Below are 24,063 nucleotides of genomic sequence, written 5' to 3'. Positions count from 1 at the left end.
GACTATAAGACACACCTTTTTTCCTCAAAAAAGTGGCTGAAAATCAGGGTGCGTCTTATACACTGAATACAGCATTTTTTTGCCTCCCGAAACCTTCACCAAAATGGCCTTGCGTACCCTTATCGAGGCTTTCAGACAGCTCCTGGAGGCTGGGGAGGGCAGAAATGAGCAAAAAGCGGGCCATTTCCCCCTCCCCCCACCGCATCCTCCAGCAGCCCTCCCTAAGGCTATGCATGCAATTTATTTGACAAAAAAGAGGGCCGTTTTCATGAAAAACGGGACATTTTTTGCTCATTTTGCCCCCATCCACCAGAATAACTTTACTGCCCCACCAAGGCTATTTATGGCTTTAAAAAAAAAAAGTCCGTTTTCACGAAAAACGTGCTGTTTTTTTGGGAAGTTTGCAAAGTGCAAAAAAAAAAATTGTTCCCTTTTGGAAACCTCTTTAACTGATTATTGAGAATTACATTGATCAAGTGCTGTGCCCGAAGAAACAAAGTCTTTGGTGCTGCAAATTGTCAGTGATATCCTTCTCTAGCACATGGCTAAATACACCTGGAAACATCTACCAACCTACTTTCTCTCTCTCTCTCTCTCTCTCTCTCTCTCTCTCTCTCTCTCTCTCTCTCTCTCTCTCTCTCTCTCTCTCTCTCTCTCTCCCTCCCTCCCTCCCTCCCTCCCTCCCCCCCCCCTCCCTCCCTCCCTACTTATCTAGTGTATTTCTCTCTCTCTCACTCACTCTATCCCTCTACCTACCTACTCTATCTGTCTCTGTCTCTGTCTCTCTGTCTCTGTCTCTCTTTCTCTCCTTTATCTACCCATCTTTTTTCACACTTATGACCATTGCAGCATCCCCACAGTCATGAGAGGCCAGGGGAGGCGAAGTGCCCCTTGAAGTGAGTGACATCAAGTTAGCCATGCCCACCCAGTCACATGGCCAACCGGCCATGCCTACCCAGCCAGACATTAGATCTGAGAACTGGTTGTTAAATTATTTGAATCTCACCACTGGGTGAATCCATGTTTCCATGTTTCATTTATAATAAAAACAAATGTTACACCAGTAAATAGCAGAAGTGGGAGATCAAATTAAATACAATTTGGGCCGCTGTAATTTTAGACTTAGTGAAAGCAGAAAGCGAAAGAGAGAGGGAGGGGCAGATAGAGGCAAAAAGAAAGGAAAAGAGAGAATTACGGTAGCACATTATAACTTGCACTTTGGTATGGAATGTGATAAATAATGCTAAAGCTAAATAATTTTGGATGCTAGTGGGAGATCTCAAATATGCAAACAAGCCAGTTTAAGAAGTAGGCAAATTACTATAAGGTAGGGAACTGACTGCCATGTAGGTTGGATATTTGTAATATTTGCAATATGGATTTTGTAGTACTGTTGCACTGGGTGACTAACATGGATTTTCAATTTGCCTTTTTAAATGTATCTTTAATAGAATGCTGACTTTTAATTTGATTTTGAGATTAGTATGCTGTTGTGAATGTAGTTAATTACTTTTATAATTGCGATTTATGACTTTGTTTTGAGATTCCAACAGATTATAGGTTTTTTTCTCCACAATAAAACCACTGATCCTTATTTAATGTGATATGGGAGCTGTCTCTAATCATAAAACACCCCAAGCAATTTCACCTCTTATCTCTTTCATGACTTCAATAATTGGTGAAGGCATGGGGAAAATTGTTCATAATCAGATTTGCAGAAATCTAATATCTACTTTATCTTTACTTTTGATAGAATGCTGACTTTTTAAGCAAGCCAAAGGCTCACACAGACAGAAATCCTCAGAGGCAATTGGCAGTACAAATTAGAAAGATACTTAAAGAGGTATGGAATCATTCCTTTTCTCCACACAAAATTTAAATAGGAAGTTCATGGATTAGAATGAAATAATTACATCCTCCTAAAAGTTGAGTTCATTCAGCAAAGCATGGAAAAATCAGAACTATAACAGTTCTATTATCTAGACAAGACATATCCACAAATAAAGCAAGAAAACAAGAGCACTATAAATGTATGAGAAAATTTCAAATCCCTTTTGCTGAAAGCCCCTCATCTTCCTATAAGTAAGTTCCGTATGTCACTTAAAATTCAATAGGTACCCACAAATGCATTGATACTGAGCCCCAAAGTACATGGTGAATCTTCTATTTTGTATACATTTACAAAAATATTGTAGCAGATATTTCATAAAATAGTGATATTGATTTTGTATATATTATTAGCAGTTTGAATGAAATGCAATGTTTCTCAAGGACATTTCAATAAGATATTATCCTTGGTTTCTTGGTCCCTTCCCCAAGTATTGAACCAGAGAACATGCTTTACCTTTTCTATTTTGTATTAAACTGTAAAACTCCTGAAAGCTTTTTTGATGTTCTAGTAGAATTATGCATCATCTTAATTTAATTTCATGATTTTTTTTATTTCTCATGGTTATCAAAAGGTTATATAAAGTAACATTAGTTCACACAGAGCTTGCACACCCTGCCACATGTCTGGTCCTGCAAAAACATTTCTAAAGAAAAGAAATATTCTGAGTTATTCCACTGGATGTAGAAGTTAAGGCATCAGGCTAAAAATTAGAAGACTGAAACTTCTATTCCATTTTATGAATTTATCCCGCTGTATGCTTTTGGGCCAGTCCCTTTCTGTCAGACCTTAAAATGAGTCAATGGCAAACCCCTTCTGGAAAAAAAATCTTGCCAGGAAAAATATAGTGACTTGTCCAGGTAGTTGTCAGACTTGAGGCTGACTGAAAGAAGCCAAATATCAAAGTTTGTGAGGAAATGACCATTTCAGGAGGGAAGTGTTAGAGAGGACTTTCTATTTTGGAAACTAGGAAGTTTTGGCTAGCAATATTATGGACCAATCAAACAATCAGAATAGAGCTTGCAGTGGACCTTGGAGGTCTTCTAGTTGAACTCCCTGTTCAAACAGGAGTCCAGCCACTTCTTAAAGCATGAGAAGGACCAGCATTAGAGGGGAGCCATTTCATACAGGAAAACACATGAAAAATATAACATATATTAAACTCCTCGTCATTTTGCTTCCACATTTTATTATGAGCTGCAGTTGCACAGTGAATAGAATGCATTACTGCAGGCTACTTCTGCTGATCACTGGCTGCCAGCAGTTTGGCAGTTCGGATCTCACTGGCTCAAGGTTGACTCAGCTTTCCATATTTCTGAGATGAGTGAAATGAGGATTCAGTTTGTTAGAGGCCATATGCTGACTCTCTAAAAACCTTAGAGAAGACTGCAAAGCACTGTAAAGCAGTATATAAATCTAACTGCTAGTGCTATTGCTACCTGTTTCCCCCAGTCACATTACACTTTACTAAACATAAAGAATGATTAGGGTGTAGGATGCCAGAGCTGCCAAACATCCCTATTTAGCATCTGTAAAGTATATTGACAGTAATTAGAAGTGCAGGATATTGGCTAAACTTTGCCTCCTTTCCACGTAGCATATTATGCCATATTTTCACATAAGTAAATGAAAGGAAAGGAAAAATAAAAAACAATATAATGAATAGAATATAAACAATGTAAAAAAGTATTTGTCAGAATCTCCACAGTTTAGAAAGGACACATTTGATATTCTTATTTCTCATGCTATAGATGATTGGATTGAACATTGTTGGAAGGAGGGGATACAGAACAGTCAATCCAATATCTAAGTAAGATGGCGTGTAAGAGGAAGGTCTCAGATAGGCAATGCATCCACTTAATACTAACATAAAAACTACTGTAAGCTGGGGAATACAAGTAGATAAAGCTTCCTTTTTCAGAAGGGATTCTTAACACTGTCTTGAATATCACTGCATAAGATACAACTATAAAGGTAAAACAACCTAGTCCAGCAATGACATTGGCCACAAGAATTCCAACCTCAAGTAGATTTAAGCCAGTGCAGGATAGATTCAGCAATTGTGGAATTTCACAGAAGAATTGGTTGACCGCATTAGAACAAAAAAGGATGGAAAAAGTACCAGTGGTATGCAGCATTCCACAGAGGAGACCTGAAACCCACACTAGAATTATTATTTCAGTACAGTATTTCCAATTCATCACCAACTGATAGTGCAGGGGATGGCAAATAGCAATATACCGATCATATCCCATGATTTTCAGGAGGGAGAAATCAGAGGCTTCAAAAGAGAGAAAGAGAAAGTATTGTGTAATACAACCAAAATAAGAGATTTGTCTAGTGTCCATGAGAGAATTGATCATGGATTTGGGGACAATGACAGAAACAATGCCCAGATCTTGCAGACTCAAATTCATGAGAAAGTAGTACATGGGGCTATGTAGTCGATGGTGAAAAGTGACTGCAGAGATGATGAGAAGATTTGCTATAACAGTTGCCACATATAACAGAAAGAAGAAGAAGAAATGCAGAATCTGCAGATGTCGATTTTTTGAGAATTCCAGAAGCAGAAAGTAAGGCACTGTGGTTTGGTTCTCCATGTTTTATTTATGACCAGCTGGCATAACTGCAAAGAAAGAAAGGAGTAAAATTCAGTTAGGTAAAATTTTAGAGATGGCATTTTGATTTGTGGTGAGATATGAAAACATTAGGAAACATGGAGAGAATGAAAATCAGAATCAGAACACAGAAAACAGGGATGTAGGATGAGGATAAAAAAACTTTTTTTCAATTTTTGACCACCTGGACTAAAGGGCCAACTACCAACCTCACATTTTTCCTTCTATCCTCTTTTCAGTTGTATTATCTCATGTAATTATCAAAAGCATTGGCTAGGGAGTAGAACAACACTGGTTGAAGTCAATTTACATAAATGATAGTTTACTCAGAATAATTAGGCCCATTGCAAGGTTTCTGCACACCAGGATAGTGGTAGTGTTGGAAAATTGGGAAAAAATCTATCTATGGTGCTTTGCGCTCCTAGAAGAAAGGCAATGTAAATTTTACCAATAAATATAAACATAATTTGCTATATCTGTTACTTAGAAAGAGCAGACATTGCTCCTTGTATAATTTCTCTATGGGAATTTATGTAAGTGATGGTTGGGCACTGTTTTTTTGGGTATTCTCTCTAACAATATTGGGATAAAGTCATAGAATAAAAACCAGGGATGAAATCCAGCAGTTCTCGAGAACCACTAGTGGAAATTTTGAGTAGTTCGGAGAACTCGCAAATGCCGCCTCTGGCTGACCCCAGAGTGGGGTGGGAATGGCGATTTTGCAGTATCCTTCTCCTGCCATGCTCACCAAGCCATACCATGCCCACCAAGCCAAACCCACAGAAGCGGTAATAAAAAAACAATAATTTCACCACTGATAAAAACCCATGAAAGTAATACGTAAAATTAATACAAATATGTTTAATAATATATTGTTAAATAAAAAATTGGTAAATTAATAATTTCCTGTCTCCAGCAATCAGATGGAAATGAAAATTCAACTTGAAAAGGCAGTATCACATTCAGTACAAACGAATAAGATCCGTAGTGAAGTTTGGACAGAAAATGAGACACAACCTATTGTGTCAGGGTCAGTGACGTGCAGTGAGGTTTATGGCTGGTGAGGCAGCAATTTTTTAGACTTGTGGACTTCAACTCCCAGAATTCCACAGCCTGGAAAAGATGCCCGCCTGAGGAAATAGCCATTCACATCTCTGAAAGCCAGCCGGGGTAGGATCCCTCCAGTATGGGTGCAGGTTCAGCTTCCAGAGTGGACAGTGCGGGCGCCAGTGGACTCCTCCGGGCTCCTGCCTTTCCAAAGTGCATCCCTGTTTTTGCGGAAAGCAAAAGAATGGAGAAGAAACAAGGAAGCTTCGGGTGTGAAATGAGGCCATGTTCACCAGCAAAGGGCAAAACTCTCTTCCACAGCCTCATTTCATACCCGAAGCTTCCCCGTTTCTTCTCCATTCTTTTGCTTTCCGCAAAAACAGGGACGTGCTTTGGAAAGGTGAGAGCCCGGAGGAGCCCATCGGCACATGTACCGCCCATGTAAGCCGAACTGCCAGCCAGGACTCCCCAGCTCAGCTGCTTCCTGGGCCGGCAGCGCCTGCCAGATGGGGCAACGGGAGCTGTGAGGGAGCGCCGTGCTTGGCAGAAGAGCTCCCGGGGCTCTGAGTGTCCACCTGTCACCACCCACCTTTCGCTTCACAGAGAAGAGCCAAGCAGCGCCCTTCCGGCTCCCCCGACCGCGCCCTCAGCACACCCGAGTCTCCGGTCGGGGTCAAACAAGGCCGGTCTGGCTCGGGGGAGGCCAGCCACCCCGTGAAGAGTCTGGCCCGGCCTCCCTCTGCCCCGGGATTTGGCCACGGCACCACCCGCCAGAGCTACGCAGGAGGGGCGTGGACAGAGCAGAGGAAGCCTCTTTCCCCCCACTTCCCCCACCAGAAAGAACAAAGATAACCTCTGCCACCGCTTGGGCAACCTAGCCAGCCTCTCTTGCGGCGGCTTTCAGGCACCAAGCCTGGGAGTACCTGGAGGAGCTGAAGGGGGCTGCAAGCGCCGCAGGCTGGACTGGAGCCGGAGGTGACCCCCCTCCTGCCAGGTAAGGTGGGCTGATCTCCTTGCCTCGCCTACCCCCTTCCCTCTCTCACTCAAACAAACTCTCTCTCAAACAAACACACACACACACACAAACAAAGCTTCTCAGAAGAAGCCCCGCCCAAACGAGCACCCTCTACTATGAGGCAGGAAAACTGGGTGCCTCCCCTACGTCAGGAATTTTTAGGCTTTTAACCCTTCCTTAACTTAAGGGTTAAAAGCCTAAAAATTCCTGACGTAGGACAGGCACGCAGTTTTCCTGCCTCATAGTAGAGGGCATTTTTTAGAGGCTTTTTAAAACAGTTAAGCAGTCATCCATGGTGAGGCAGGCTCAGGCAGCAACTAGCTCAGTCTGACCTCAGCTCTCGCCTTTTTCCCTTTACATGTTTTTTTTTCTTTTCATGATGGCAGTGGTGAGGCTGTGCCTCCCCTGCCTCCCCTGACTGTACGTCACTGGTCAGGGTAGCCTCCGTCAGTAACCAAGAAAGAAACCACTCAAGTCCATTTTTCGGAATTAAGAGTACTTTTACTGGTTATGAGTAGATAGATATCAATATGTGAACCAGCTCCCTCCTCCTAGTGATCCCAACCCCCAGTCCAATCTGCACACCCAACAGGTATCATGTGGGCTGCACTTTCAAAACCCATTATCAGGCTGGTATGCCAGACGGTTGGCCTTGGCGGCAATTCCATATCTACAGCATGCGCAGTAGATGGTGAGAAAACGACTCCCTTCTTCATACACTCCTGTGCTCAAGCTTCCCCTCCCAAATATCATTTCTCTCCCCGCCCTCCCCGTTTCAATGGCAGCTGAAAGCAGGCAGCAAAGTAGAGACTGACATATTGTATCTTTGAACTCTGACATGTCAGCATTTTTTTAAAATGTCAAACGCCAAACATATTTTCAGCAATAATATTTAACTTGTTTAAAAACAGAGAAATAGAAAGAGATATTGGAATCTTACCATGCATTTTTTTTACTGATATACAGATAGATGATGAGATAACTTTGTCAACACTAATAATTTTATTAGTGATCAGTTCATGCATGAAGGTTTGGTCCAAATTTCTGCTGATTATAACTATTTTTTATTCTTCATAATTATCATATGGAAAAGGTACCAATGTTAAATATGTAGTTAACTCATTTTTTAAAGGTCTACACAGAAATCTCTCCAAATCTCTCTCTACCACTGTCAATGCTGTCCTACTAATTTTCATGTAGTAAAATATCTCTCTGTATCATAGATATTTCTCTTTGAATGTTTATTAATTTTGTTTTATTTCTTTCAAGAGACTTGTGCACCAAAATAAAAAAATGACTTCTGTGTGCTTATTGACACATTTAGCAAATATAAATAAAACAGACATGTAGGCTCATTAATATAATTGGCCATTAAGAACTCAATAGCTTCCTCCAGGACCAGTTATCATATCACATGCAGTAATAATAATATCTCAGATTATTAACAGAATGAGGTCTGCAGTGTAAATTGTGAGAGGTAAAACACATTCAAGTGTGAAGAAACCCCTGACACGTATTTAATCATTTGTGATTCTCTTTGACCTCTACGTTTTAAAATATCTCACCCTCTATTCTGCATACCACAACCAGGGGAAGAGCCTGACCTTGGCTAGGTGTATACGTGTATGTATGTGTTGTTGTGTGTGTCCCAAAGCTGAACTGGAAGGTTCTTTTCTCAGAGTTTTTATATACAAACATACATAGAGAGATATGCACACTGGAATATAGGAGAGATAATAATACATTTAAATAGATTGGGGTGCTAGAGGTAAACTTCTATAAGGAAGAAAACTGACTGCTATTTAATGTGGACTCTATACTACTTGCAATATGGGTTTTGAAGAACTGTTGCTTTGGCTAACTAACTTGTCTTTTCTTGTATTGTATATATGCCTTTATCAAATGTATTACTAAAAAATTGCCATTAGTGTTAACTATGGGAATTCCCCCCCCCTCCAAAAGAAAGAAATACTTTGGAAAATGTTAGCTCAGGTGAATAAAAGCAACTCACACTTCAGAGTAACAAACAGCTCTTTATTAGCACAAGCCAACTATGTCCAATCCAGTGAAGGTTCAGTCTGAAAGCAGCCCTTTAATAGGGAGCTGTCAGACCCTTCAACCAATCAGATTGAATCTTTGTTTCCGCCGGAATAGAGGACCTTGGTGTAAACCATTACCAAAGTTTCTGGTATCTTACACCCCTCCCCTTTTAGATGGGCTCAACCAACTTGTGACATAGTCATGAAGGTAGGTGGGCTTTCTGGTGGCTCGCTGAGACCTGCGTAGATAAGTTGGTGGGTGTTCTTCAGTCAGGTCGGATGGACCTGTTGCCTCCGCAGCTTCGTCTGATGGAAACTCCTGGAACTTCTCACAGGCCACGGCTGGAGTTTCTGGAGCTAGGTCACTTCGAATTTACTGCAGGCCTGCAACAATTTCAGATCAGTGACCTGGTACCTTCGGGATTGAGTTATTTGTGGAAGGAGTGCATTTGTTATCTTTTTGTGAAGGGCTGCTAAATAGGTCTTGAATTGCATGGCTGTAAATTGGGGCCCATTGTCAGAGACCAAAACATCAGATAGGACGTGTGTGGAGAAAACTATCCGTAGTGCCATGATGACCACATCTGCCATGGTAGAGGTCATGAGGACTACTACTAGCCATTTTGAGTAGATGTCCACAACTACCATAAAGGTCTGGCCAAGAACAGAGCCAGCAAAATCTATGTGCACCCTAGACCATGGTGCTTGAGGTCGCTCCCACTCCTTAGTGGGCGCCTGTGGGGGAACTGGTCTGGACTCCTGGCATGGTGTGCAGGTAGCCATCCATTCTTCTATCTCCCTGTCCATGTTAGGCCACCACATGTAACTCCTGGCCAAATATTTCATCCTGACAATTCCAGGATGCCCTAAGTGCAAGGCTGATAATACTGCAATGCGCAGTTTGGGTGGAACAGCTGTCCCCCCACAGTAAAAATAACAATTTTTACTGACAGTTCATCATGTTTGCAGTAAAACATTTTAAATTCAGACCCCACAGGACCCTTGCCCCCCCCCTCTGCATCCAGTTCAAAACCTGTCGGATTGTAAAGTCTTTTGCTGAGTGGCAGACAATGTCACAAGACATGATAGTACCAGCCTCAAAAAAGTCAACGAGGAGGACTGGCATCTTGGGGTAGGGTCTGTAAGCAGTTCAGGCAGTGGGCATTGACTCAAGGCATTGGCATGCCCCAAGGTAGAGCCAGGTCGATGGACGAGGCTATAACTATAGGCCACAAGGAAGATTTTCCATCTGGTCATTCATGGCAACAAAGAAGCAGGGGTAGGCCGGTCCCCAGACAGCAATCCCAGCAATGGTTTGTGGTCCGTGATAAGTTCAAAGTCAAGGCCATAGATGTACTTGTGGAATCATTTCACGCCACCAACTGCAGCCAGAGCCTCACAGTCCAGTTGGCTATAGTTCCGCTCAGCAGCAGATAATGCTTGTGAATAGTAGGCGATGTGCACTTCGGTTCCATTGGGCATTCGGTGACTGAGGACAGCTCCTACGCCAAACGTGAAACCAGTGCACATTAGAACAAGTGGCAGGGTCTGGCTATATTGTACCAAAAACGTGTCTGCTGACAGTAGTTTCGGTCTGATTGTGAGGTGTAGGGGCATCCTGGATTGCCTTAATTTTTGTATTGGTCAGGTGAATCCCAGAGCCATCGATGAGGTATCCAAGGAATTCAACCTTTGGCTCTTTAATTTGGCATTTTTTTTTTGAGGTGGAGGCATTTGTCTCTGATTCTGGCCAGAACAGTTCACAATCTTTTAAATAATTGTGCCTTATTTGCAGCCAATACCAATATGTCATCAAAATACGGGACGACTCCTGGAATCCCCTGCAGAAGCTGTTCCATAACGCTTTGGAGCAGTCCAGGGGCGATACTAACTCCAAATTAAAAGTGGGTGCATTTGAATGCACCACTGTGTGTCACAATGGTTTGGGCCTCTGCTGTGGCACCATCTACAGGCAACTGCTGGTATCCCTGCACCATATCTAATTTTGCAAAAACTTTTCCGGGGCCTAATGAGTGCAGTAAATGCTGTACAATGGGTACAGGATAAGGTCTTTGCTGAAAAACTTTCTTTATTGTGCACTTGTAATCCATGCAGATACGGACAGACATATCAGGCTTGATAGGTGTCACTATAGGGGTCTCCCAGCGTGCGTGATCTACCGGCTCTAGAATTCCCTGGCCAATCAATTTGTCTAGTTCCAAATCAATTTTAGAGCAGAGAGCAAAAGATATTCTCCTGGGTTTTAGCCTGATGGGGGCTACATTGGGGTCAAAGTTAAAAGATATTGGAGTCCCCTCATACTTACCTAGACCGGTGCCAAAGACATCCTTGAATTCCGTAAGGAATTCCTCAGTGCTTTCATCTCGTATGGCATTGATTCCGGTCACTTCTAGGCCCAGGGGTTTGAACCAGTCAAGCCCCAGGAGGCTCTGTAGGTCTCCGTTGACTACTGCCACTGGTAGCTGGCCGCAGAAGGTCTTGAATCTTATCCGGAACATCCCCTGGCTCACAATGTGGACTCGGTTCCCCTGGTAGTTGCAAAGGCGGATGTCTGGAACCCGCAGCTGATGCTTTTTAAGGCTAGGGACAGCCTGTTTGAGCGCTGACCAAGACATTATGGTCAAGGATGACCCCATGTCAATCTCCATATTGCATGGAGAGTCCTCAATGAGGACTGTGACTTTCAGCTTTTTGGCCGATTCATGTGGACTTGACCTATGGAGCCTAAACTCACAGTACGCTGCAGCCTTTCTGAGAACTGCAACGTATTCATTGATGGATTCTCCTTCTTTTTTGTTACGGATGTTGAATTTGTGCCTCCGCACATATTTAGACGGTCTGGGAGCATAGTGTGTCCTCAGTGTCTGTTGTAGAACTGAACAAGCGACCAATTGAAGTGGAATTGGCTCGGATAAATCCTTCGCCATCTCAAACAACTCTGGTCCGCAATAACTCAGGAACATATGCTTTTTGCAACCTTCAGTAAGGCCCATGAAGTCATTGGCTTTGTGGAAGCAATCAAACCTCATCATGTAGGATTTTCAGTGTTCAGTGGCTAGGTTGTACAGAGTCGGTGGGGCGTACATTGTCATCTGCTGTTCCTGAGCACATTTGAATTTGCCACACAAAGGTGGCTGCTTGATGCTGCACTGTGCTCAGAGCTGGATTGACTTGCTGGATTGTCATGCTTTTTTGGCTGCCTAGTTGACTTCCCATCCCATCCTCATTGCAAGTGTTAGATTGGGTGAATGAAGGCACACTCAGACTTCAGAGTAACAAACAGCTCTTCATTAGCACAAGTCAACTATGTACAACCCAGCGAAGGTTCAGTCTCTCAGCAGCCATTTTATAGGGAGCTGTCAGAACCATTGGCCAATCAGATTGAATCTCTGTTCCTACCGAAACAGAGGACCTTGGTGTAAATCATTATCAATGTTTCTGGTATCTAACAGAAAATATATAAAAAGGCAGGATAAAATATTTTCCCTAAACGAAAAATGGAAAAAAAATCTTAAGGAGGCAGAAACCAGCCCCAGTTTGACTGTCCCAAACAGAAACTGAGGTGCCCAGCTTTTATTAATGCAGATTTGGTAATCCATTCAGAAAGACTGGGTCAAGACAGAAATTCATGTACGCAACAAGCAAAAGGTTGAGAAAACTACCGCAGACAAACACTTAGGATTTGCATTTCCCGTTTTGCCTATAGAGCAGACCCCTACATGACTCCATAGGAATCCAGAAGCCATCCACTCTTAACTCCATTTTGTAAGCTGCCCAGTTCCATAAATCCTGATGGTTCTGTTCACCAATAAATGGACCTCCTTTCAAATCAACTTTTGGACTCCATTTTGATTTCAATGTCTTTCTCCAGCTTGAAACTGAACCAGATGAAATTTTCCTTCCAACATAATTTTCTACAACAATGTAGACAGCCTCCCTTTTAGAAACCAGGATGTGAAAAGTGAAATAAAACTTATTTCTGTGTGCTTCTCAACATAGGTGGCCAATAACTTTATTGCTATCTCCAAAAGCTTCAGTAGCAGTTATCCCATAAAATAACTATATCTCAGAATAATGTTAACAGAGTTGAGGCTGCAGTGAATCTAGCACTCCAAATTGTGAGAGGTGAAACATTACTGTTATTAAGTGAGAACATATCCCCAAATTTTGTTTCATTACTTGGAAGTCTCTTTCACCTCTAGCTTTTAAGAAATCCCACCCTGTATTCTGCCTACCAGAGCTGGGAGAACAGCTGAGGACTGTGCTAGTTAAGCCCATCTAAGCCCTGATCATTAACACAGAATTTTGGAAAAAATAAAAAGGGAAGAGGAAGAAAAAAAGTTCAAATAAACCCATAGAAACCTAATGAATTGCCATAACATCATAGAAACCAATGGAATTGGTGGTGAGAGCAATCAACAAACAAGATGATAGCTTATTGTTATATTCCAAGCCACACCGCTTTCTTGGGTGCATCTGGCTGCTTGAGTACATTTTAAATGCAGACCTAGAACATGGTTCATAAAATGAGATGTAATGTAATCTCATAGAGGCCTATAAAATACTTATAATAGACTAAGTAATACAGTAAATGTACAGAAACAATATGAACACTGACAGAAGAAACATAAATCTTCTAAATAAAAATTAGAACGATTCAATGGAGACATATGCTTTAGAAAATCAGCATATGTATACTGAGTTTTGTTGTTAATTTTTGTTTTCAGCAATACATTGTTCCCTTCAATCAGGAGAGATTTTTCCCCTGTGTTCTCTGCCACTTCTCCAGAGGAAGCCATTACAACCCATATGGCCAAGAAAGAGATTTTAGCATTTTTATTATTTCAGAGTTTTTATTATAATTTTAAAAAAATTGCAATCATTAAAAAGTAGTCAAAAGTTTTAAGGAATGTACAGAGTAAGATTCAAGCATAGAAGGATACCTAGGGACAGATTCTAGGGGGATTGGCTCACTGTATCCGACAATTATGGTCTTTTATGTATTCGCGGACAGACCTGATTTTACTGCGGGAGTCCCCCCTCTCGCAAGTATGGCCCTCCGCCCTTTCGAGGGCCCACCTTGATGAGGGATTTATTAATCCAGAGAGGTGGAGGAAGCGAAAACTGAGGGGTTTCTTAATAAAATGTTTTATATATATATTAGGGGGTCCCAGGGTGGGGGGTGGGATTGATCAGGCTGATGGAGGGGCTAGTGCCAGGCTGACAGGTGAGGTCGGTAGGGAAGTGATCGGGGCTATGAAGGGGAGGGCGAATAGCGATATTCCAGCAGAAGGTCTTGTTATCACAGTGGTCGCGGGGAGGGGTAGGTGCGAGGGCAGACGTAGATCTCATTGCTGGTTGGGAGACCGTGGTCGTTGGACATGACCAGTCATCTGTCCCAACCCCCGCGCCCTAGGTGGCCAGGACTTACAGAGCTAGGGCCTGAGGCTGATGTTGTGCAACGCAAGGTCCGTTGTCAATAAGGCCCCCCTCATTTATGATTTAGTTTTGGAGGGGGAGCCGGACCTTGCAGGGATTACGGAGACCTGGTTGGGCCATGAGGGGGGTCTCCCCCTCGTGGAAATGTGCCCACCGGGGTACCGTGCATTTCATCAGCCTCGGACCCTGGGTAGGGGTGGTGGGGTAGCGGTTATTGTAAAGGAAGGACTGGAGCCGAGAGAGTTCACTGTGCCACAGATATCCGGGTGTGAGTCCCTTTGCGTGAAGTGGGGCCCAGGGAAACAGTTGGGCTTGCTGATTGCATACCTGGCTCCTCGCTATGCATCAGCGGCCCTGCCAGAGCTCCTCGAGGTGATCACCGAGATGGCGGTTGAGACCCCGAAGGGGATGGGAGTAGGGGGCACCGTTTTGCAGTGGTTCTGCTCCTACCTCTCCGACCGGACGCAATGTGTGTTGGCAGGGGAGCAGAGGTCGACCCTGAGGCCACTCACTTGTGGGGTGCCGCAGGGGTCGGTCCTCTCGCCCCTCCTGTTCAACACATACATGAAGCCGCTGGGTGAGATCATCCGTGGTTTTGGGGTTGGATACCATCTGTACGCTGATGACACACAGCTGTACATTTCCACCCCAAACCACACCAACGAGGCCATCGAAATGATGTCCCGGTGCTTGGAAGCTGTTCGGGTCTGGATGCGGGACAACAGACTCAGACTCAAACCCTCCAAGACTGAGTGGCTGTGGCTACCAGCACCCCGGTTCAACCAGTGGATTCCATCGCTGGCCATAGGGGGTGAACAAGTGCCCCTCGTGGAACGGGCGCACAATTTGGGTGTCCTCCTTGATGCCCGGCTGTCGATGGATGACCATGTGGCAGCCGTGGCAAGGAGGGCGTTCCACCAGGTTCGCCTGGTGCGCCAATTGCGCCCCCTATTGGATCGGGATGCCTTACGCACGGTCACTCATGCGCTGGTGACGTCTTGCCTGGACTACTGCAATGCTCTCTACATGGGGCTCCCCTTGAGATGCACCCGAAGACTACAGCTAGTTCAGAATGCGGCCGCGCGGGCCATCACGGGAGGGACAAGATACTCCCATATAACACCACTCCTGTGCGAGCTGCACAGGCTGCCAGTGGTTTTTCGGGTGCGTTTCAAGGTGTTGGTTACTATCTTCAAAGTGCTCCATGGCACGGGACCTAGTCACAGAGAAGGCTCTGCTCCTGGGCGCCGCCCGTTGACACTGCTTACTGGACGGCACCCGGAGGAGTCCCTCCCTGTGAGAGCGGATTGGTTGCAGGGATCGCATCTCACCTCATACATCCCTGCAACCAATCCGCTCTCACAGGGAGGGACTCCTCCGGGTGCCGTCCAGTAAGCAGTGTCAACGGGCGGCGCCCAGGAGCAGAGCCTTCTCTGTGATGGGCCCAACCCTCTGGAATGACCTCCCCCCTGATATTAGAACTACCACCGACCTCCGCTCCTTCCGACAGAAGCTTAAGACCCACCTGTTCCAATTAGCTGGCTTAACTGATTTATAGTCCCAATTTAACCTCCTGGCAAACATCTTATTGGGTAGTTTTTAAGGGTATTTTAATGTTTATTTGTATTTTATTTTACATATTGTACAGTCCACATCCTACCTCCTCCGCGTACTTATTTGTATATTTAATGTATATCTATATTTTGTATTCATACTGTTTTAATATGACTGTACACCGCCCCGAGTCCTGTTTAGGAAAGGGTGCGGTTTATAAATTAAAGTTTATTATTATTATTATAACCTGCTGTCGACAGGGGGATCATCCGAGGTAGCTTGGGAGTTCATGGCTTCCATGACAGCCATGGACCTGACCCAAATAATTCAGGGCCCCACACACGAGGGAGGCCACACCCTGGACCTTATTTTTGTCTCTGACCAGTGGAGGAGCGATCTGGGGGTAGGGGAACTAGTCATTACACCCCTGTCATAGTCAGATCACTCACTTCTCCGGCTCGACTTCCTAGGCGCTACCCCCCATCGTGGGGAGGCGGAACCGGAATGTCCTAGATGGTTCTGCCTCAGGCGCCTGATGGAACCTGATAGGTTCCAGACGGAGCTTGGGCAACTTCCTGTAGTCCTGACCCACTCCCAGATGGAGGACCTGGTGGCCACATGGAACAGTGCGGCTGCCAGGGCCTTAGACCGGGTTGCGCCTTTGCGGCCTCTCCTGCGGCAGCGATCCACCCAGGCCCCTTGGTTTTCCGAGGAGCTGAGGGTGATGAAGCACCACAAGAGATGCCTAGAGAGCAGATGGAGATCTTCACGCTCTGAATCTGACTGAACACAGGTAAGAGCCTATTTACGGACCTACCTTGTGGCATTAAGAGTGGCCAAGCGTCGATATTGTGCCCCTCTTATTGCGTCCGCAGACAACCGCCCTGCCGCCCTGTTTTGGGTGACCCGCTCCCTCCTTTCACAGAGGCCGCAGGAAGCCCCTTTTCAGGGTAGAGCAGAGGAATTTGGGGAATATCTGTGAGACAAAATCGCTCAGATCCGCAGCGAGTGGGTCCCCTGCAGGGGGCTAGGAGGGACGCCAGAGGCGAGTCTTGAGGTTCCATCTTGGGAGGAGTTTGACTCTGTTACTGCTGAAGATATGGACAGGTTGCGTGGTCGACTGCGAGCCACCACATGTTTACTGGACCCGTGTCCCTCCTGGCTTGTACTGGCATCCTGGGAGGTCACACAAGGCTGGCTCCAGGAGTTAGTCAATGCCTCCTTGAGAGAGGGGTTCTTGCCAGCCATCTTAAAAGAGGCGGTGGTGAGGCCCCTACTCAAGAAGCCTTCCCTGGATCCAGCTATATTAGCTAACTACCGTCCTGTCTCCAACCTTTGCTTTTTGGCAAAGGTTGTAGAGAGTGTGGTGGCACAACAGTTCCCACGCCACTTGGATGAAATTGATTATCTAGACCCGTGCCAGTCCAGTTTCCGGCCCGGCCACAGCACGGAGACGGCTTTGGTCGCGTTGGTGGATGATCTCTGCAGGGCCAGAGATGGGGGTTGCTCCTCCATCCTGGTCCTATTAGATCTCTCGGCTGCTTTTGATACCATCAACCATGGTATCCTATTGCGCCGTCTAGAGGGGTTGGGGGTGAGGGGTACCGTTTTGTGGTGGTTCTCCTCCTACCTCTCTGGCTGAGCGCAATGTGTGCTGGCGGGAGGGCAGAGGTCGACCCTGAATCCGCTCACTTGTGGGGTGCCGCAGGGGTCGGTCCTCTCGCCTCTCCTGTTCAACACATACATGAAACCGCTGGGTGAGATCATCCGTGGTTTTGGGGTTGAGTACCATCTGTACGCTGACGATACTCAGCTGTACATATCTACCCCGAACCACCCCAACGAGGCCATCAAAATGATGTCCCGGTGCCTGGAGGCCATACGGGTCTGGATGGGCAGTAACAGACTCAAACTCAACTCCTCCAAGATGGAGTGGCTGTGGTTACCGGCGCCCCGGTTCAACCAGTGGGTTGCATCACTGGCCATCAGGGGTGAACAGCTGGCCCCCGTGGAGCGGGCGTGCAATTTGGGTGTCCTCCTGGATGCCCGGCTGTCAATGGATGACCATGGTACGGCTGTGGCAAGGGGGGCGTTCCACCAGGTTCGCTTGGTGCACCAATTGCGCCCCCTATTGGACCAGGGCACCCTGCGCACAGTCACCCATGCACTGGTGACGTCCCGATTGGACTACTGCAATGCTCTCTACATGGGGCTTCCCTTGAGATGCACCCAAAGGCTGCAGTTGGTCCAGAACGTGGCCGCGCGGGCAATTATGGGAGGTACCAGATACTCCCATGTAACACCTCTCCTGCGCGGGCTGCACTGGCTACCTGTGGCTTTTCGGGTGCGTTTCAAGGTGTTGACTACCATCTTCAAAGCGCTCCATGGCACAGGACCTAGCTACCTGCGGGATCGCATCCTGCCCCATACATCCTGGCGGCCAATTCGCTCTCACAGGGAGGGACTCTTCTGGGTGCCGTACACTAGGCAGTGCCAGCAGGCAACACCCAGGAGTAGGGCCTTCTCGGTGATGGGCCCGACCCTCTGGAATGACCTCCCCTCCGACATTAGAATAACGACTGATCTCCGCTCCTTCCGTAAAAAACTTAAGACCCACGTGTTTAACTTAGCTGGCCTGGCCTAACTGTAGCTTTTGTGTCCCTCTAGCCTATATTTTAAATTTTAAATGCTTAGGAATAGATTTTTTAGGTTACTTTAATTTTTAACTGTAACTGTACAGCCTATCATATAATTTGTTTTAATGGGTATTTATAATTATCTAAGTTTGTATATTGTTTTATTGTGGTCTGTACACCGCCGTGAGTCCCTTTGGGGAGAGGGGGCGGTCTATAAATTTAATAAATTGAAAATTGAATTCAGAAGCTTTTACTGGAATGAATGGAAAAATAGCTAGAAAATGTAGAAAAAGTGAGCATACCATTGGAAGGTTTGAGGATGTATTGGAAAACACAAGGTACATCCACTCTGCTAATGTAGGTAAGAGACTGGCTGAGTCAGGGGCAGTAGTCAAATGGGGAATTAGTCTGGAATCCCTATGTGGTATAAGAGGGCAAAGTCTGACATCCTCACCCCCTTTGAATGCTGTTGGACCTTATTGTTGAAGCCTGAACCCAAGGACGAGGTGTCAGGCTTGCTGAGGTAAATGGAACAGCTTTTATTTTCAATAGAACAAGCTCAAAGCAACTACAGAACAGTTCAGTACCTTGCTCTGCTTGACAGCTATTTATACAGAGCTGTCAAGCAGAGCAGCCAATGGTAACACAGCAAAAAGCCCGCTTCCATCCAGACGCGTCTTAGCCAATAGACACGAGCCTTTGGTTGCCAGGCAGTCATATGTTGAGGACTTGCAACTGCTCATAAGTTGAGTTCTAAGGACCGGTTGCAAGCCGAGGACATTACACTTATCTACTCTCAGCCAGGTACCAACTGTCAATTTGAGAAGATTCCTTTGTATAGACTTAACAAATAAAACAGCTAATTGACCTCTTCATGTTTAGGTCTAGTTATTATTCCTGGTAGCTAAGCAGGTAGAAACAAAAAGAGCTGCATCCATAAGCAGGAGTAACCTCATTGATAACATCAGGTTGTATAATGATGCAAGCAGCACTACTATTACATAATTTGTGGACAGACAGCATCATCAGCAGATGTATTTGTAGCTAGCTGACAAACCTTACTCAGTGTATAGTCATCAACAGAACTACATCAACATGGAGAGAAGTAAGTATTGGAATACCCCAAGGTTCAATTTTAGGCCCAGGGCTCTTCAATATCTTAATAAATGATGTAGATTAAAAAATGGAATGGAAACTCATCAAATTTACACCAAGCTGGGAGGGAATATCCAACACTCCAGTAACTAGCCTCAAAATCCAAAAGGATTCTGACAGACTTGAACATTAGGCCCTACCTAACAAAATGAAATCCATCAAAGATAAGGTTCTCCACTTAGGCAAGAAAAGCCAACTGTACAGGTATAGACGAAGTCAAACTTATCTCCCCTAGGTCCCTTCTAACTCTGTTATTCTATGAAATTCTATATTCATTAAAATCTCCCATTTATATATGAAAGGGTGAAAAGATAGCCTTTGATGTCACTGCAAGTCTTTTTTCATTGGATTGATGGATTTGGTTTCCTGAAACTCTTGATGACCTCAGGAAGGTATAGTTCCTGAGTTCTTATTGGCTCTGGGCAACCTCAGAATAAAATACCTCCTTGCTGGTATTTTATCTTGTTCTTATTTCACAAGCCATACTTAAACACAGCACGGATATTAATATTCTTAAAGCATAATTCCAGTTAAATTTGAGGAGTTTCTTCACTGGCCTAGCTCAAGTAGATGACATCTACTCAAATTCAGGATAAAATTCTATGTTACTACATAGTTCTAATATCAGTAGAATTCCTCACAAGGGGTCATTATCAAAACCACAATGTCATTTTTCCCAATAAGGTTCCCAAGCCTGTGAAATTCCAGAGCTAACAAATATCCATATTTAGCATTAGTAAACTAAATTGACAATAATTATGGATGCAAGATTTTTGCAAATAACATCTTGAGTTCTATAGTTCTCCTATTTGACAAGTTGGATTTTGCTCCATTCCAACTATCCATTTCTACCTTTATTATTTTATTAAGAGAAGGAAAGAATGAAAAAATATAAATATAAATAACATTAAAATAATTTATCAAAACTTCCACAGTTGAGAAAGGACACATTTGATATTGTTGTTTCTCATACTATAGATTATTGGATTGAACATTGGTGGAAGGAGGGCATACAGAACAGTCAATCCAATATCTAAGTAAGATGCAGTGTTAGAGGAAGGTCTCAGATAGGCAATGCATCCACTTAATACAAAGAAAAACACTACTGTAAGATGGGGAATACAAGTGGATAAGGCTTTTTGCCTTCCTTTTTCAGAAGGTATTCTTAACACTGCCTTGAATATCACTGCATAAGATACAACTATAAAAGTAAAACAGCCTAGTATAGCAATGATACTGGCCACAAGAATTCCAACCTCAAGTAAATTTATGCCAGAGCAAGATAGTTTTAGCAACTGTGGAATTTCACAGAAGAATTGGTTGACCACATTAGAACAAAAAAGGATGGAAAAAGTGCCACTAGTATGCAACATTCCATAGAGAATACCTGTAACCCACACTAGAATTATTATTTCAGTACAGTATTTCCAACTCATCACCATCTCATAATGCAATGGATAGCAAATGGCAACATACCGATCATATGCCATGACTGTCAGAAGTGAGAAATCAGAGGATTCAAAAGAGAGAAAGAGAAAGTATTGAATAACACAACCAAAGTATGAGATGTATCTTGTGTTCATGAGAGAATTGATCATGGATTTGGGGACAATGATTGAAACAATGCCCAGATCCTGTAGAGCCAAATTCATAAGAAAGAAGTACATGGGGCTGTGCAGTCGATGGTCAATAATGACTGCAGAGATGATCAGAAGATTTGTTGTTACAGTTGTCAGATATAATACAAAGAAAAAGAAGAAATGCAAAAGCTGCAGATGCCGATTTTTTGAGAATTCCAGAAGCAGAAAATAAGGCACTGTGGTTTGATTCTCCATGTTTTATTTATGACAAAGCTGGCATAACTGCAAGAAAATAGAGATAGATTAGATAAAAATTTTGGAGGTGGCATTTTGATATGTGGTGAGAATAGAAAACATCTAGAAACATGAGCAGAGGATCACAGTATGGAAAAAAGAGATGTAGGATGGTCATATCAGAGTACATTGTTTTCCATTTTTATCCATCTCTACTAAAGGACCAACCACCAACCATTTTCCCTTTTTTAAGTTGTGTTATCATGTAGTAACCAAAACCATTGGCTAAGGGTAGAACAAAGTTGGTTTAGGTCCATTTTCATCAATGAAAGCTAACTCAGAAGAACTGGATCCATCATAATTTGTCTGAGCTCTTGTTGGTTTGTGGTAGTGTTGGATAATTGGAGAATTCCCATGTGTTTCTAGAAGAAAGGGAATGTAAATCTACCCAATAAATATAAAAATAATTTGCTATATCTCTAACTTGGAAATCTTGAGAACACACATTTCCTCCTTGCATAATCTCTGAGTATGTGTGTGTTTATGTAACTGATGGCACTGTTTTTATCTCAATTTCCCTAGCAAATTAGGCTAAATTAGTAGCACAAAAAGCTTTTAAACTAATAGATAAACACAAGTTTATTAAACATGTGTTTAATAACATAGTATTAAATAGAAAATGATAGAACAAATTACAATATAACTGCTATTTTGATATTTACTTGCTGATAAACAGACAATTACATCAGTGTTAAATACATTTAATCAAAAGACCTCAAATATCAGCAGAATAAATTAATAAATCCTGTTATCTAACAATCAGCAAAAAAAAAAGAATACTCAGTTGGAAAAGATAGTATCCTACCAAATACAAACAATATTGAAAGCTGTGTTAGCACATATTCAACAATAATACTTAACTTGTTTAAAAATAGAGGAATAAAAACATATTTTACCATGCATTTCTTTTTTCCATATAAAGATAGATTATGAGATATATTTGCCATTGCTAATTAAGCTATTAGGGTTCAGTTCATGCATGAAGATTTGGTCCAAATTTCTGCAAATTATAACTGCTTTTTATTCTTCATAATTATCATTATCACAATTATCAGTATCAAAGGTACTAATTCTTACTTCATTATTTAAAGTCTATGTAGAAATCTCGCCAAATCTGTCTTTACCACTAGGTCAATGCTGTCCCACTAATGTTCATGTAGTGAAACATCTATATGCAGTCATAGGTATTTCTATTCTGAATGTTTATTAATTTTATTTCCCTCAAGAGATTTGCACACCAAAATGAAACTGACTTATATGTGCTTGTTAACATAGTTAGCAAATATGAATAAAACTGACTTCTGTGTGCTCATTAATTTAATTGGCCATTAAGAACACAACATCTTCCTCCAGGATCAGTTAGCATATCACATAGAATAATAATATCTCAGATTATTAACAGAATGAGGGCTGCAGAGTAAATTGTGAGAGTTGAAAAATCAAGTGACAAGACTTCCCTGGCAAATATTTCATCATTTGTGAGTCTCTTTGACCTTCAGTTTTTAAAAATCTCACCCTCTATCCTGCATGCCATATGTAGGGGAAGAGCTTCAGCTATCTTCAGCTATCTTCTCTCAGCTATCTTCTTAGGAAAGCATGACTGTCGAAAGAATTCATAGTTCAAAAGGTACTTTTACTGAGAGAAGTGATAGCAGAGAAGTCAGGTGGAGTCTGGAGATTCTTGTGCAAAATGTTAAGCTCATTTCCCCTGGTCAACCCTCACCCAGTGTTCCATACTCACCAATAGCCTATATGGTGCTACCAATAGCCAATACGGTACCATGAGAACTCTGAGGTAGGAAGTTGATAACAGATCATCCTCAGGGTTCCTTGGGTAACAGGTGGAACTGGCTGGAGGGAATGCATCCTAATGGAACAATCTCCCTTCCTAATTCCCATGCAGTTACAGCAAAAGTGAAAGCATTCAAAGCATTCATCTCCAAGTAGCATACCCACAAGAAGCATCCCTCCTTTTCAGAATGGCAGCATTCCAGCAGGAACCAGATATTGACCTTGGCTATGTATGTCCACATATCTAGAAGTGGACAATAATTCTTCCAATTACAAGGGGGAAAGGCCAAAAAGAAATATCCGGAAACCTACAGAAACCAAGTGGATACAACAAAATACTGTATTTTTGTACCCTTTTTCCTCAAAAAAGAGGCTGAAAATCTGGGTGCATCTTATACACTGAATACAGCATTTTTTTCCTCCCAAAGCCTTCACCAAAATGGCCATGCATACCCTTATGGAGGCTTTCAGACAGTTCCTGGGGGCTGGGGAGGGCAGAAATGAGCAAAAAGTGGGCCATTTTTTGCTCCACTGCAGCCTCCAGCAGCACTATATAAGCCTCCATAAGGCTATGCAGGCAATTTATTTGACAAAAAACAGTGCCGTTTTCATGAAAAATGGGCCATTTTTGTTCGTTTTTGCCCCCCACCTCCCAGGAGCACTTTGCAAGCCCCAACAAGGCTATTTATGGCTTTTTAAAAAATATGGGTCCATTTTCATGAAAAACGGGCTGTTTTGGGGAGGTTTGCAGAGTGCAAACAAAAAATTTTTTCCACTTTTGAAAAGCTAGCTCTTTAACCGATTATTCAGAATTGCATTGATGAAGTGCTGTGCCAGCAGAAATGAAGTCTTTAGTGCTGCAGATTGTCAGTGATTTCCTTCTCCAGCACATGGATAAATACACCTGGAAACATCTACCTACCTACCTACTCTCTCTCTCTCTCTACCTACCTATCTACTGTATTTCTCTATCTCTCACACTCTAT

At 43.3% G+C, this 24,063-nt stretch overlaps 2 protein-coding genes and 1 pseudogene across 3 annotated transcripts in view; 1 reads left to right on the top strand and 2 right to left on the bottom strand.

Moving 5' to 3' along the window:
- The window catches only part of LOC309402056 (uncharacterized protein), a 130,151-nt gene that overhangs the window by 86,409 nt on the left and 19,679 nt on the right, over window positions 1–24,063 (top strand). The window lies entirely within an intron of this gene.
- On the bottom strand, window positions 3,582–4,488 carry LOC309402073 (olfactory receptor 14A16-like; annotated as a pseudogene). Its single transcript has one exon. The product of its transcript is annotated as an olfactory receptor 14A16-like (transcript).
- Window positions 20,333–21,247, bottom strand: LOC309402064 (olfactory receptor 14A16-like; the record flags this gene model as incomplete). Its single annotated transcript, XM_081971572.1, has 1 exon — window positions 20,333–21,247. The coding sequence occupies one exon, from the start codon at window positions 21,245–21,247 to the stop codon at window positions 20,333–20,335; it is 915 nt and encodes a 304-aa protein (XP_081827698.1).

Source organism: Natrix helvetica (assembly GCF_964273705.1).
Source record: "Natrix helvetica genome assembly, chromosome: Z".
Lineage (NCBI taxonomy): Eukaryota > Metazoa > Chordata > Lepidosauria > Squamata > Natricidae > Natrix > Natrix helvetica.
The sequence above is the reverse complement of the archived record's forward strand: the minus strand, read 5'-3'. Positions and strand labels throughout refer to the sequence as shown.